Raw genomic sequence first — 16,316 nt, 5'->3', positions numbered from 1 at the left:
CCTAGAAGAAAGCTTGTAAAACTCCACTGTGTAGGATGGGAAGCAACACAAAGGTGTTCCGTTTTTTTAATGTATTGTAATCAACAGAAATATATTGTCTTGACCTAAGAAATACAAAGCGAGGCTTGTAAAACTCCACTGTGTAGGATGGGAAGCAACATGAAGGTGTTCTGTTATTTTAATGTATTGTAATCAACAGAAAAATATTGTCTTGACCCAAGAACTACAAAGCAAGGCTTGTAAAACTCCACTGTGTAGGATGGGAAGCAACAAGAAGGTGTTCTTTTTTTTTAATGTATTGTAATCAACAGAAAGATATTGTCTTTACCCAAGAACTACAAAGTGAGGCTTTAAAACTCCACTGTGTAGGATGGAAAGCAACATGAGGGTGTTCTGTTTTTTTAATGTATTGTAATCAACAGAAAGATATTGTCTTGACCCAAGAACTACAAAGCGAGGCTTGTAAAACTCCACTGTGTAGGATGAGAAGCAACATGAAGGTGTTCTGTTTCTTTCATGTATTGTAATCAACAGAAAGATATCGTTCTGACCCAAGAACTACAAAGCGAAGAGAAAGCAGGCATACTTGTCAACCCTCCCGATTTTTCCAGGAGACTCCCGAATTTCAGCGCCCCTCACAATAACCTCCCGGGGCAACCATTCTCCCGATTTCCACCTGGACAACAATATTGGGGGCGTGCCTTAAAGGCACTGCCTTTAGCGTCCTCCACAACCTGTCGTCAGGTTCGCTTTTCCTCAATACAAACAGCGTGTCGGCCCAGTCGCATAATATATGCGGCTTTTACAGACACACACAAGTGAATGCAAGCCTACTTGGTCAACAGCCATACAGGTCAAACTGAGGGTGGCAGTATAAACAACTTTAACACTGTTACCAATATGTGCCACACTGTGAACCCACACCAAACAAGAATGACAAACACATTTCGGAAGAACATCCGCACTGTAACACAACATAAACACAACAGAAACTAATACTCAGAACCCATTGCAGCACTAACTCTTCCGGGACACATCCGCTACCACCAAACCCGCCCCACCCCATCTCCCGAATTCGGAAATCTCAAGGTTGGCAAGTATGGGAGCAGGATAGCAGAAGCTGTTTTACGACCTTTTCTTTGAACTGTTTTAATCAAAGGCGATGGCTGTGTACGACCCCCGTCCCTTAGAAACAGCTGTTGCCACGTAATCAGGGAAAGTCCAAATAAACGAGAAGGCGTACAGTCTATCGCCAGAGCGTGATGGAGACTGTACTAAGGTACAGTGTCAAGGCGTCTCTCCTCAATTGAGCCAAATTTAATTGTCTCTGTCTAATTCCTTGTTTCTATGTCTTTTAACAGATGTCATCAATGTTTGAACCTGACAAGTCTATTTGCTTGATGTTACTAATCATCACATTTTAAAATGTGTTATCTCGGTTAAATTAGCCTAAAAATGTCCCTTTGAAAATGGCATTTCTGATCCCACATTTGTCTTAAAATAAACTTAATGCAATCTAACAATTTGAAATGCATGAAAATCAATCGTATCAAACATTATTTTTTGTAAAAGCTTTTTGCTTTGAAACTTAAGAGCCTAACTTATTTCCAATGTTATTTATTTAAGATCCCCGTCCTCCCACCTCCTCGTCCTCCTGGCTCTCCCCCATGGGTCCGTTGTGCTTCTCCTGGTAGAGGATCTTCTTCATCTTGCGGTACTGCAGGTTGTCCAGCTCGCGCACCGCATCCTTGGTCCTCTGGATCAGGTCCATGAGAATCCTCGGCGAGCGCTCCCGCCGCACAAAATCATGCTGGGGGATAAGAGACAGAGATCAGGATTGATGTCCAAAAATATGCACTTTTTATTTTTACACTGACTTCAATTGTGTTGAAGTGAAATAAGGTAAATGTTTATTGGAACGGCGCATTGAAATAACTATTTGCTACTGTAGGAAGAGCCACTAGAGGGCGCCTGCATGTTGTTGTTGTTGACAGTTTTAATGGACTTCATTTTTCAGAACCCTCCATCCATCCATTTTCTACCGCTTATTCCCTTTTGCTTGGTAAAACAAAAAAATATAGAATACAATGAATACGTATAAAATATTAAATTATTTTATTGCATTATTATGAGAGGAAGCTCAAATTTTAACCCAAATCATGCTTTTGATTTTTTTTATTTCTTGATGTTGGAGAAATAAGAGGGCAGCCTGTTAGTATTCAATGTGATCCACATGCAAGAGAAAGTTAAAAAGATGAAAGGGAATGTAATTAAGTGGGGAAAAAAATTAATAATGCATTAAAAATGATTTTTTTGTAAACATGTTTGATGTAATAAATATAAGCACTCCTAATATTTTGTCTTTGATGAATAAACCTCATAAAGTTTATAGTGAACGCGTGTTTTTATTTGAACTTATAGGTTGCACACTATATATATATATATATATATATATATATAAATATATATATATTTATATATATATACATTTAATTTATATATATATATATATATATATATATATATATATATATATATATATATATATAAACAAACATATACATATACACACACACATATATATATATATATATGCATATATATACACATATATATACAGTGAGAGTAAAAAGTATTTGATCCCTTGCTGAATTTGTTGGTTTGCCCACTAATAAAGACATGATCATTCTATACTTTTAATGGTAGATGTATTTAAACATGGTGAGATAGAATATTAAAAAGAAAATCCAGAAAATAACTTTAAGGAATATATTTTAATTGATTTGTATTTTATTGAGGGAAAAAAGTATTTTATCCCATAGTGTGCATTAGGATTTCTGGCTTTCACAGAGCAGTTAGACACTCCCAATCAACTTGGGAATTGAAGACTGAATTGAAGACACCTGTTCTAACTAATCACCTGTATAAAAGACACCTGATCAGAGACTCAGACAGATTCCAAGCTCTCCAACATGGGTAAGACAAAAGAACTCTCTCAGAACCTCAGAGACAGGATTGTTGACCTGCACAAATCTGGAATGGGCTACAAAAACATTCGCAAGATGCTGGGAATCAAAGTAACAACCACTGGTGCAACTGTTAGAAAATTTAAAAAGTATAACATGACCATCAACAGACCTTGATGTGGTGCTCCACAGAAGATTTCACCTCGTGGGGTTGCAATGATCATGAGAACCGTGAGAAATCGTCCTGCAACCACTCAGCAGGCGTTAGTGAATGACCTCAAGGCAGCTGGGACCACAGTCACCAGGAAAACAGTTGGCAACACTTTGCGACGGAATGGGTTAAAATCTTGCAGTGCCCGAAAGGTACCCCTGCTTAAGAGGGCACATGTGGAGGCCCGCCTAAAGTATGCCAATAATCACCTCAAAAATGCACAAAGTGATTGGGAGAAGGTTCTATGGTCAGACGAGACCAAAATTGAACTATTTGGCCTAAACTCTACACGTCGTGTGTGGAGAAAGAAAAATGCTGTCTATGACTCAAAGAACACTGTGCCCACCATCAAGCATGGAGGTGGAAGCATTATGTTTTGGGGGTGTTTCTCTGCCAAGGGCACAGGGCTACTACAGCGCATCAGTGGGAAGATGGATGGAGCCATGTACCATGCAGTCTTGAGGGACAACCTCCTCCCCTCTGCCAGGAAGCTGAAAATGGGCCGTGGTTGGGTCTTCCAACATGACAACGATCCAAAGCATACAGCAAAGGCAACAAAGGAGTGGCTCAAGAAGAACCATATTAAGGTCATGGAGTGGCCCAGCCAGTCTCTGGACCTCAATCCTATTGAAAATCTATGGAGGGAGCTGAAGGTCCGAGTTGCCAAGCGACAGCCCACCAACCTGAATGATCTCGAGAGGATATGCAAAGAAGAGTGGGCCAAAATTCCCTCTGATATGTGTGCTAACCTTGTGGTTAACTACCACAAACGTCTGACTGCTGTGGTTGCAAACAAAGGCTTTGCCACCAAGTATTAACTGCTTTTGGCTAGAGGGATCAAATACTTATTTCCCTCAATGAAATACAAATGAATTAAAATATATTCTTGAAAGTTATTTTCTGGATTTTCGTTTTGATATTCTGTCTCTCCATGTTAGAATACATCTACCATTAAAAGTATAGAATGATCTCAGTCTTTATTAGTGGGCAAACCAACAAATTCAGCAAGGGATCAAATACTTTTTACTCTCATATACATATACATAAATACATATACATATATACAAATACATATATACAAAATACATATACATATATACAAAATACACACATATATATATATATATACATATATACAAAATACACACATATATATATATATATATATATATATATATATATATATATATATATATATATATATATATATATATATATATATATATATATATATATATACATATACATATATACAAAATACACATATATATATATATATATATATATATATATACATACATACATATATACATACATACACACACACACAGACACACACACCCCTCAGCTTTCCTGGTAAGGTCTATTCAGGTGTACTTGAGACAAGGCGACGCTGGATAGTCGAACCTCGGATTCAGGAGGAACAGTGTGGTTTACGTCCTGGTCGTGGAACTGTAGACCAGCTCTATACCCTGGGCAGGGTCTTTGAGGGTGCATGGGAGTTTGCCCAAAAAGCCTACATGTGCTTTGTGGACTTGGAGAAGGCATTCGACCGTGTACCCCGAGAAGTCCTGTGGGGAGTGCTCAGAGAGTATGGGGTATCGGACTTTCTGATTGTGTCAGATCAGTGTCAGAGCTTGGTCCGCATTGCCGGCAGTAAGTCGAACACGTTTCCAGTGAGGGTTGGTCTCCGCCAAGACTGCCCTTTGTCACCGATTCTGTTCATAACTTCTTTATGGACAGAATTTATAGGCGCAGTCAAGGCGTTGAGGGGATCTGGTTTGGTGGCTGCGGGATTAGGTCTCTGCTTTTTGCAGATGATGTGGTCCTGATGGCTTCATCTGGCCAGGATCTTCAGCTCTCACTGGATCGGTTCGCAGCCGAGTGTAAAGCGACTGGGATGAGAATCAGCACCTCCAAGTCCGAGTCCATGGTTCTTGCCCGGAAAAGGGTGGAGTGCCATCTCCGGGTCGGGGAGGAGACCCTGGCCCAAGTGGAGGAGTTCAAGTACCTCGTAGTCTTGTTCACGAGTGAGTGAAGAGTGGATGGTGAGGTCGACGGGCGGATTGGTGCGGCGTCTTCAGTAATGCGGACGCTATATCGATCCGTTGTGGTGAAGGAGCTGAGCCGGAAAGCAAAGCTCTCAATTTACCGGTCGATCTACGTTCCCATCCTCACTTATGGTCATGAGCTTTGGGTTATGACCGGAAGGACAAGATCACGGGTACAAGCGGCCCAATAATGTTCCTCCGCCATGTGGCAGGGCTCTCCCTTAGAGATAGGGGGAGAAGCTTTGCCATCCGGAAGGAACTCAAAGTAAAGCCGCTGCTTCTCCACATGGAGAGGAGCCAGATTAGGTGGTTGGGGCATCTGGTCAGGATGTCACCCGAACGGCTCCCTAGGGAGGTGTTTAGGGCACGTCCGACCGGTAGGAGGCCACGGGGAAGACCCAGGACACGTTGGGAAGACTATGTCTCCCGGCTGGCCTGGGAACGCCTCGGGATCCCCCGGGAAGAGCTAGACGAAGTGGCTGGGGAAAGGGAAGTCTGGGATTCCCTGCTTAGGTTGTTGCCCCCGCGACCCAATCTCAGATAAGCGGAAGAAGATGGATGGATGGGTGGATATATATTTGATGTGTTTGTGGAATGATTGTGTTACATAAAGAGTAGGTGTGTAGGTTTGCTTATTTGTTTAAGCTTACCTTGAAGCTATTTTCCTTCATTGACATTAAGATAAAAGGTAATAAATATCCTTTTTTCGCTCCCTGCCACCTACATCCTATCCATCCTGTTAGTCACGCTCATTGAGGGAAAGACACCACGAGGTGAACGTAACCCCGAGGAAAGGTGCCAGCAGGGAGAATGTCTATTTGCAGCTCTGCCGGTGTGACAGCGGCTGGTGTAACGGTTAGTCAGGACACGCCGGGCGGGGGATGACATCACGCTCTGAAAATAGACGCCGTAGTCATTTGTACCATTTTTTTTTTACACCACCGCCCCCTCCACCTTGGCCACCATCATTATAGACCGGTGAGACCCCCGTTAGGGCTTCTCCTCTTTAGGGATAAATGAAGTGAGCTTTTCCGGAGCGATGATGCAAGCAGTCACATTATGCTCACGTTAGCCTTTTTTTTCTAAAAGGTTTAAAAGTAAGGGTCTCAAACTCAATTTGCCTGGGTGTCACTGGATGCAGACACTGGGTGAGGCTGGGCCGCTAGAAAAGATAATTAAAAATTCTAACATGCACGTTTAATGGATTCACCTTCTTTGAACAGCTTACCCACTCTACCAACAGAGTAGTCAAATCTCCCCATTTTTCCAGGTGACACCCGAATTTAGGGGAATCTCTCGACAATTGAGTTGTCCAAATATTAGTCCTGATTTACACCCAGTTAATAATGGCATAAGAGTTCCAGGTTAGCGCCGACTTTACCGCCTTTTACTACATGTCATCGCTTTCGACTTATCATATTTACACCGTGCCAGCCTGGTTATATATAATAAGACACTTTGGTTGACACACGTGAGTGACTGCAAGATATACTCGATCAACAGCCATACAAGTCACACTGAGGGTGGCCGTATAAATAGATTATCACTGTTACAAATATGCGCCACACTGTGAACACACACCAAAACAAGAATGACAAGCACATTTTGGGAGAACATCAGCACTGTACCACAACAAACACAACATAACAAATACCCAGAACACCTTGCAGCCCTAACTCTCCACCTCCACCGACGCGGGGGAGGGGGGGGTTGGTGGTAGCCCGGAAGAGTCAGGGCTGCATGGGATTCTGGGTATTTGTTATGTTGTGTTTATGTTGTGTTGCAGTGGGAATGTTCTCCCAAAATGTGTTTGTCATTCTTGTTTGGTGTATGTTCAGTGTGGCACATATTAGTAACAGTGATAAATTTGTTTATACAGCCACCGTCAGTGACCTGTAAGTATGCCTTGCAGTCACTCACACGTGTTTGCAGAAACCTTACAGAACATGTGGCTAAGACTGTATGCAGTATGTTTGATTAAAAGGTGGATGCTATGACTTGTGTTCATAAAAGACAAATACAGAAATGTCTGGAATAGTACGTTGTTAGTTCAAGATGTCAAAGGCAGTGTCAACACAGCACCCATTGAACATTGTTGTTTGGGTGAAAACTGACAGATGTTCACAGGAATGATTACCCTTGAATGATTGCCTTGAAATTCCGGAGTCTCCCGGAAAATTTGGGAGGGTTGGTAATTATAGCAAATATGACGCTGTCAAGCGCCATTCAGATAAAACTCGCGGGCCACACTAACACTACATTTACATATCAAGGTGTGGGCCGCAAAATAACGTCTTGCGGGCTGCAATTGGCCCGCGGGCCACGTGTCTGAGACCCCTGGTTTAAAGCGACTGTAGCTGACTGACAGTTTTAGGATGTGTAGCAAAGGCTGCACTTTTTTTTAATTTTTTAAATGTTTTACTTTGTGGGATAATTAAAGTGAGCATTTTTTAGCTTGATGAGAGGAGACTAAAGTTAGCAACATTAGCATCATACCTAGGTAAGCTACAGTGCTAACATTACCCCCATGTGTCAAAGTCAAGGCCCACGTGCCAGATCCGGCCCGCAAATGAATTACCTAAGGCCCCCGGGATGAAATTTTTGATTAGTATGACCTACTCAGTGGTCCTAGTGGTTAGAGTGTCCGCCCTGAGATAGGTAAGTTGTGAGATCAAACCCCGGCCGAGTCATGCCAAAGACTATAAAAATGGGACCCATTACGTCCCTGCTTGGCACTCAGCATCAAGGGTTGGAATTGGGGGTTAAATCACCAAAATGATCACAACATCGCTGCTGCTCACTGCTCCCCTCACCTCCTAGGGGGTGATCAAGGGTGATGGTTGAAATGCAGATAATAATTTTGCAACACCTAGTGTGTGTGTGACAATCATTGGTACTTTAACTTTATTAAATCCGGCCCGCGGGCCACAGCCATCTGCTGCTGTTTTGCACGCACCAATACTCCATCAATGTTGGTGGTAGGAATTTTCAAAGTGGGGTGACAGGGGCCCATCAAGTCATAAAAATGGGGTCCCACAATACATTTTTGGGGTCCAGCTTTTTTTGTAGCCGTTTTGAAAACATGATACATGTAAGTATTATCCTGTTAAATCTATCCATCCATCTTCTTCCGCTTATCCGAGGTCGGGTAGCGGGGGCAGCAGCCTAAGCAGGGAAGTCCAGACTTTCCTCTACACAGCCACTTCGTCCAGCTCTTCTGAGGGTATACCGAGGTGCTCCCAGGCCAGCGGAGAGACATAGTCTTCTCAACTTGTCCTGGGTCTTCCCTGTGGCCTCCTACCGGTCGGATGTGCCCTAAAAACATTCGGTGGGGGAGGGTCATGGCAGAAGTTCATTGTGGGTCATGGAATGCTAACTGCTATATGCTATATGCTAATGCCGTAGCTATCAAAATGGATAATTTAATCGTTGGCGGTAACTTATAAAAACTGAGAAGTGCCCAACAAAAATGGCACCGAAAAGGAAATCATGTACTGCACATTACAAGCTGGATGTAGTGAAATATGCAGCAGAAAACGACAAGAGGAAGCGGCGCATACCTTTGGAGTTGGCAGAGTTGTTTAGAAGCGACATCGAGGAAGAAGATTTCATGGGATTTATCGATTAGGAGTGACAGATTGTTTGGTAAACGTATAGCATGTTCTATATGTTATAGTTATTTGAATGACTCTTACCATAATATGTTACGTTAACATACCAGGCACCTTCTCAGTTGGTTATTTATGCGTCATATAACGTACACTTATTCAGCCTGTTGTTCACTATTCTTTATCTATTTTAAATTGCCTTTCAAATGTCTATTCTTGTTGTTGGATTTCCATCCATCCATCCATTTTCTACTGCTTATTCCCTTTTGGGGTCGCGGGGGGCGCTGGCGCCTATCTCAGCTACAATCGGGCGGAAGGCGGCGTACACCCTGGACAAGTCGCCATCTCATCGCAGGGCCAACACAGATAGACTGACAACAATCACTTTTATTAAATAAATTTCCCCAAAAATGCGACTTATACTCCAGTGCGACGTATATATGTTTTTTTCCTTCTTTATTATGCATTTTCGGCCAGTGCGACGTATACTCCGGAGCGATTTATAATCCGAAAAATACGGTATGAGCTTTCCCGTCAGCGATTCTGTTGTCTCCCTGTAATGTTTGTCTTATCTTCAATGGGATTGTGCTGAAAATTTTAATTTCCCCTCGGGGATTAATAAAGTATTTCTGATTCTGATGTATATATATATGTGTGTGGATATATACATAGATATAGATACATTTCTTTTCTTTTTTTTCCACTATTTTACTATTTACAATACTAAATTATTGTGTATGCACCTTAGGGGATCTGCTGCAATTTTGTTGTTCTTTGAACCTGTTCACTTTAATAAGGAAAAATAAAACTATTTTATTCTTTTCTATTCTTTATTCCCTACAGATAGGGTGAGAAGCTCTGTCATCCGGGAGGAGCTCAAAGTAAAGCCGCTGCTCCTCCACATGGAGAGGAGCCAGATGAGGTGGTTCGGGCGTCTGGTCAGGATGCCACCTGAACGCCTCCCTAGGGAGGTGTTTCGGGCACGTCTGAGCAGTAGGAGGCCACGGGGAAGACCCAGGACACGTTGGGAAGACTATGTCTCCCGGCTGGCCTGGGAACGCCTCGGGATCCCCCGGGAGGAGCTGGACGAAGTGGCTGGGGAGCTTCTCTGCTTAGGCTGCTGCGCCCGCGACCCGACTTCGGATAAGCGGAAGAAGATGGATGGATGGATGGAAAACTATTCTACTGTATGTGAGCTTCAGTGCTAACATTCTAGTATTATTTGACATCATGCTTGGTGAGCCTATTTTCTAAACGCACATAAATGGATCACACCCCTGCGTCTGTAGCTGACTGAAAGTTTTAAGATGTGTAGCAAAGCCTGCACTTTTTATTTAACAAAGCTTCAGTTAAAATCAGTAAAAATAATAAATAAAAATAAGACCACGTCTGAGGGACCGTGGTTGCTGCTTTAAATGTTTTAAGAGATTAGTCGCCACTTGACAGATGGCGGCGTGGTGGGTGGGCAGAAAGCTGGGTGGGTCAAAAGGAAGAGACAAGGAGACATCAGCTTGACTTTTACTTTCCATCCCAATGTCCCATAAATCTCCCCTTGATCCAAATAATGATCTGACTATCAATTTTTAGTACCCTCCAATTGGGGCAGGCGTCCGGTACCTAAAAGGGGCGGAGCTAGACAGATGAACGTGTTGATTGATTGGTAGACATTGTTTTTTGTTTACATTGTGGACATGGTAAATGGGTTATACTTGTATTGCACTTTTCTACCTTTTTAAGGAACTCAAAGCGCTTTGACGCTATTTCCACATTCACCCATTCACACACACATTCACACACCGATGGCGGGAGCCGCCATCCAAGGCAGGACCCATCAGGAGCAAGAGTGAAGTGTTTTGTTCAAGGACACAACGGACGTGACTAGCATGGTAGAAGGTGGGGATTGAACAAGGAACCCTCAGGTTGCTGGCCCAGCTACTCCCCCCATACAGTGAATTAGTGAAGTGAATTATATTTATATAGCGCTTTTCTCTAGTGACTCAAAGCGCTTTACATAGTGAAACCCAATATCTAAGTTCCATTTAAACCAGTGTGGGTGGCACTGGGAGCAGGTGGGTAAAGTGTCTTGCCCAAGGACACAACGGCAGTGACTAGGGTGGCGGAAGCGGGAATTGAACCTGCAAACCTCAAGTTGCTGGCACGGCCACTCTACCAACCGAGCTGTACCGCCTACTTCCAGGTTTGTTGCACTGCAGGTGTGTGCGGAAAATTATTATTTTGTATTTTTTTATAATGGACTAACAATGTCGCCCTTCTGACCGGGTCAAGTGGAGAGGGGGGGGGAAAAAAAACGTATTCTGGCTTTAATCCCGCTTAATCTAAAAAGAATGAAGACGACGCAGGGGATGGGGGAGGGCTGTTCGAGAGCCAGCCTGAGACAGGAAGTGAGGTCATATTGTTCTGAAAAGGGCGGGTGGGGGCCACTCACTCTTAGCAGCTCCCCTGAAGAGGGTCTGTCCTGAGGAAATTTCTGTAGGCAGTAGTCCACAAAGCTTCGGAAAGGGTCGGACCTGGGACGACAACAGCATGAATATTAGCATCAGACATAAACACAGCGGTGCAATGTTAGCACTTTACGTCCGCGCACCTTCACCAGGCCAACGGAAATGAACCATTGCTTGTACATTTACTGATAAGTACAAAGGCAGGGTTTCTCGCAGCACTTTGTTGTTAAAGCGGCCTACATGAACTCCATGGTGTTCCTATTGCTATTGTGCTATTTCTTCAAATATAGTTAAAGTACCAATGATAGTCACACACACGAGGTGTGGCAAAATTATTCTCTGCATTCAACCCATCATCCTTAATCAACCCATGGGAGGTGAGGGGAGCAGTGAGCAGCAGCAGGGGCTTCGGCCGGGAATCATTTTTGGTGATTTTAACCCCCAATTCCGACCCTTGATGATACATTAATCATTAGTAATGTAGCAGCCGAGTTTTGAATGGCAGTGTCCCTGCTATCACATGTTGATAAAAATAGAGCATTTACATAATAAAAATCAACGACAGGCTTCCCAAATACTGTAATAAATTAAGCATGATGAGTTCAGCATGTGGCCCCACTTTTAACTCTTTTTTTCAAAGGTTTATTTACAGTAAGTCATTATTTTGTCTTAGTAAGTCAATATTTACCAAGTGAAAATAATGACATACTTAGTATCTCAGGTATACACACATATATATATATATATATACATACACACACACACATATATATATATGTATATATATATATATACACACATGCATTCATATTTATACATACATACATTCATATATACACATGCAATATAGAGGGATATATATATATATAGTATACATATATATACAGTATACACATACAGTATATACGGTATATATAAGTATATATACAAGTATATACAATATATATATACTGTATATATATATATATATATATACAGTATATATATATATATATATATATATATATATATATATATATATATATACACACACACATATATACACACACATATATACACACACATATATACACACATATACAGTATATTTTCATACAGTATAAATACAGCATATGTATATACATCCAGCATATATACATACACTATATATTTATATATATATATACATACATATATACTACATGCATATACATACATATATACTACATGCATATACATACATATATACTATATGTATATACATACATATGTATCTGTACATACATACATACATATGTATATGTACATACATATGTATATGTACATACATATGTATATGTACATACATATTGTATATATACATATACACACACATACCATATATATATAATAAATACCATTTAATTTACACGAAATTATATATACATAAACATATACCTGCATACATATATGCACACACATATGTATATTTACACACATATAAACACATTATATATACATAAATATACTGTATTTACACACACACACATTACATATACATATTTATGCACATGTATATACATATATAAACATATATACTGTACACACACACACACACGCACGCAACATATATTTTAAAATATGTAGTGTTTATGTATTTAATATATGTAGTGTAAATGTAGTTTAATAATTTTGCCTCACCTAGTGTATGCGTGACAATCATTGGTACTTTAACTTAGTATATATCATTTGGTTATCGTGTCGGTAGTCAAGTTTTTTTCTGAGGTGGAACTTGGTGAGAAAAAGTTTGAGAACCACTGCTCTATATATCAACATATTAATTCATATTAAATTATTCCTATTTTGCGGCAATTGATTCATCACGTTCATGAGTGGAACCAATTAATGGCAATAAACGAAGTATTACGGTATGCCGACTCGTCGAAGGTTAAGAAAATAAAAAAAAACAGGCTGGGCATCACAACAAATTCGGGTGTTTACGAAGCTAGTTTCAACCCATGTATTATCATACATACAGTAAATATATACACACATACAATATTTATACACATACATACAGTACATTGTTATAATATAATTGTGTAATATAATCATTAGCATATAATTAAATAATATAATACAATATTGTGTTGTTTTTATTGAATGTAAAAACGGTGAATGACTATAGTGTATGTACTGCGTATATAATGGTTGTATTATTAATATATAGCCCATCATAAGAACAATGCATGGATTATGTAAAGAAGTGGATCGCTGGAGCTTAAAAAAAAAATCCCCCAAAAATCAAAAAACTTAAGTATTGTAGGAGAGAAAGTAGCCTATTAAGATGGCGGCATTAAGGCATTCCCGCTGAGGGTCACCGAGGTGTCACTGTCCGCAACTAATCCTATAATTTATTAATACGTCCTCTGCGATGAGTCCTGCAGCACATACATGTAGAGCTTTATTTATACCACGTGGTCCTCCTCGACTAGTCTCAGCTGGCTGGATGCTGCCGAAGCCTCGGGCCGTAATGGCTAGAGCGAGAGAGCCTTCAAAAATACCACCACCACCGCAGTCCTCGCAGCGCCGTGGTTTCTCCACCTCAGCATTGCACTACAGACAACCATGCGAGCTTCACAACCTCCAGCGTGCACCGCTACCACAAAAACTATTCCTTTTGGATTTTCAGCATGATTTTACCCCTACCGTATTTCCTTGAATTGCCGCCGGGTATATAGTATGCGCCTGCCTAGAATTACTGCCGGGTCAAACTCGTTTCGCAAAATAATTAGCGCATGCTTAGCATTACCACCGACTCAGGATTAACGCCGGATCAAACTCGTTTCACTAAATATTATTTTTATTAGGGCATTTCTAGAATTTCCACCGGGTCAAACTTGTTTCGCAAAATAATTAGCATATGCCTAGAATTTCCGCCGGGTCAAACTCGCAACGTCACGAGTGACACTTCACCTGTCATCATTTTAAAAATGGAGGAGGCTGATTTTAATAATTTGAAATCGCATAAAGGGAAGAAGATTAAGAGCTATTCAGTAGGATTTAAGGTCCAAGCTATTGAATATACTAAAAATAACAGTAAGCAGCTATGTTTTATTAATATACCGAGCTGCGTGTGACAAATATGAGTCATTGAAGGGGAACATTATCACCAGACCTATGTAAGCGTCAATATATACCTTGATGTTGCAGAAAAAAGACCATATATTTTTTTAACCCATTTCCGAACTCTAAATGGGTGAATTTTGGCGAATTAAACGCCTTTCTATTATTTGCTCTCGGAGCGATGACGTCACGTTGTGACGTCACCTAGGTAGTCAACCGCCATTTTCTCAAACACATTATAAACATCGAGTCAAATCAGCTCTGTTATTTTCCGTTTTTTGTACTGTTTTCCGTACCTTGGAGACATCATGCCTCGTCTGTGTGTTGTCGGAGAGTGTAACAACACGATCAGGGACAGATTCAAGTTGATTTACGTATAATGTGCATCGATTAGCACGGCATGCTAATCGATGCTAACATGCTATTTAGGCTAGCTGTATGTACATTTGTAGCTATATTTGCATCCAGCCTTTCTCTCCACCCACATTTAATGCCAAACAAACACTTACCAATCGACTGATTTAAGTTGCTCCAGTGTCACAAGATGCGAAAGTCCTGATCGTTTGGTCTGCACATTTTACCGGCGATGCTAAGGCAGACATGGCACAGAGATGTATGGATATCCTGCATTTCCAAGGATAAAGTCAACGAAATCACAAAAGTGAGTTTTGTTGATGTTATTGACTTATGTGCTAATCAGACATATTTGGTCGCGGCATGACTTCCATGCCTAACATGCTATTTAGGCTAGCTGTATGTACATTTGTAGCTATATTTGCATACGGCGTTTCCCTCCACCCACATTTAATGCTAAAACAAACACTTACCAACCGACGTATTTAAGTTGCTCCAGTGTCACAAGATGCGAAAGTCCCGATCGTTTGGTCTGCACATTTTACCAGCGATGCTAAGGCAGACATGGCCGAATAGCGTCAATAGCTATTTGCTCAATAGCTTCAGTTTCTTCTTCAATTTTGTTTTCGCTGTCTGCCTTCATACTCCAACCATCCGTTTCAATACATGCGTAATCTGTTGAATCGCTTAAGCCGCTGAAATCCGAGTCTGAATCCGACCTAATGTCGCTATATCTTGCTGTGCTATCCGCCTGGATAGCATGTATATCACTGGATGACGTCACAGGAAAATGGACGGCGGCTTCACAGATAGCGAAAATCAGGCACTTTAAAGCCTTTTTTCGGGATATTCCACAATGGGTAAAATTTTGAAAAAAACTTCGAAAAATAAAATAAGCCACTGGGAACTGATTTTTATTGGTTTTAACCCTTATGAAATTGTGATAATGTTCCCCTTTAAATGAGTCCCGCCTCCTGGTGGTAGAGGGCGCTAGTGATCCTTCTTGCGACTACTCGGCTGCAGAAGAAGTGACAACAAGCAGCAAGAGTGAGCAGCGATCGTTTATTTTTTCCTCCCGCTTGCACTTTTAACATGGATGATTACATACAAAAATAAAACAGTTTTCTAAACTAGACTTTCAATCGAAGCAGGAGGTAATAAAGGAAGAGCTCAAATGAGACAGAGAGACTTTTAAATCTGAAGAAAGATAAGGAAGACTTCTATAAACAAGTTATCGATGCTTTTGATCGGAAGGAGCTGCGCATGGACTTCATTTATCAGTAAAGGTAAGACCATAATAACGTTTTTTTTTTTTATTAAATGTGCTTTTCATAATGGTATCTTACATCACACTCAAATTTATAAGCGCAGGCCCAAATTTACCGCATGCCTTTGGTAAGCGCTGGAGTGAGAAGAGGTTTTAAAATAATTAGCGCATGCTTGCCTTTACCGCATGCCTTTGGTAAACGCCGGAGTGAGAAGAGGTTTTAAATTAATTAGCGCCCTGGCGGCAATTCAAGGAAATACGGTATTTCATTCTTGACTTTCTTTAGCAGGAACTAAAAAATGTGGCTTGATAA

General features: G+C 40.9%; 1 protein-coding gene across 10 annotated transcripts in view; it reads right to left on the bottom strand.

Moving 5' to 3' along the window:
* Positions 1-16,316, bottom strand: part of taok3a (TAO kinase 3a) — a 264,388-nt gene that overhangs the window by 77,260 nt on the left and 170,812 nt on the right. For all 10 annotated transcript variants that reach the window (XM_061903060.1, XM_061903039.1, XM_061903050.1 and 7 more), the window contains 2 exons: positions 11,283-11,364; positions 1,643-1,810 (listed from right to left, as the gene is read on the bottom strand). In XM_061903060.1, coding sequence (XP_061759044.1) covers positions 1,643-1,810; positions 11,283-11,364 — 250 coding nt within the window. The remainder of the gene's footprint in view (positions 1-1,642; positions 1,811-11,282; positions 11,365-16,316) is intronic.

The sequence above is a fragment of the Nerophis ophidion genome, linkage group LG01 (assembly GCF_033978795.1).
Source record: "Nerophis ophidion isolate RoL-2023_Sa linkage group LG01, RoL_Noph_v1.0, whole genome shotgun sequence".
Taxonomy (NCBI): Eukaryota; Metazoa; Chordata; class Actinopteri; order Syngnathiformes; family Syngnathidae; genus Nerophis; species Nerophis ophidion.
Note: the sequence above shows the minus strand (reverse complement) of the source record. Positions and strands in the feature narration are given on the sequence as shown.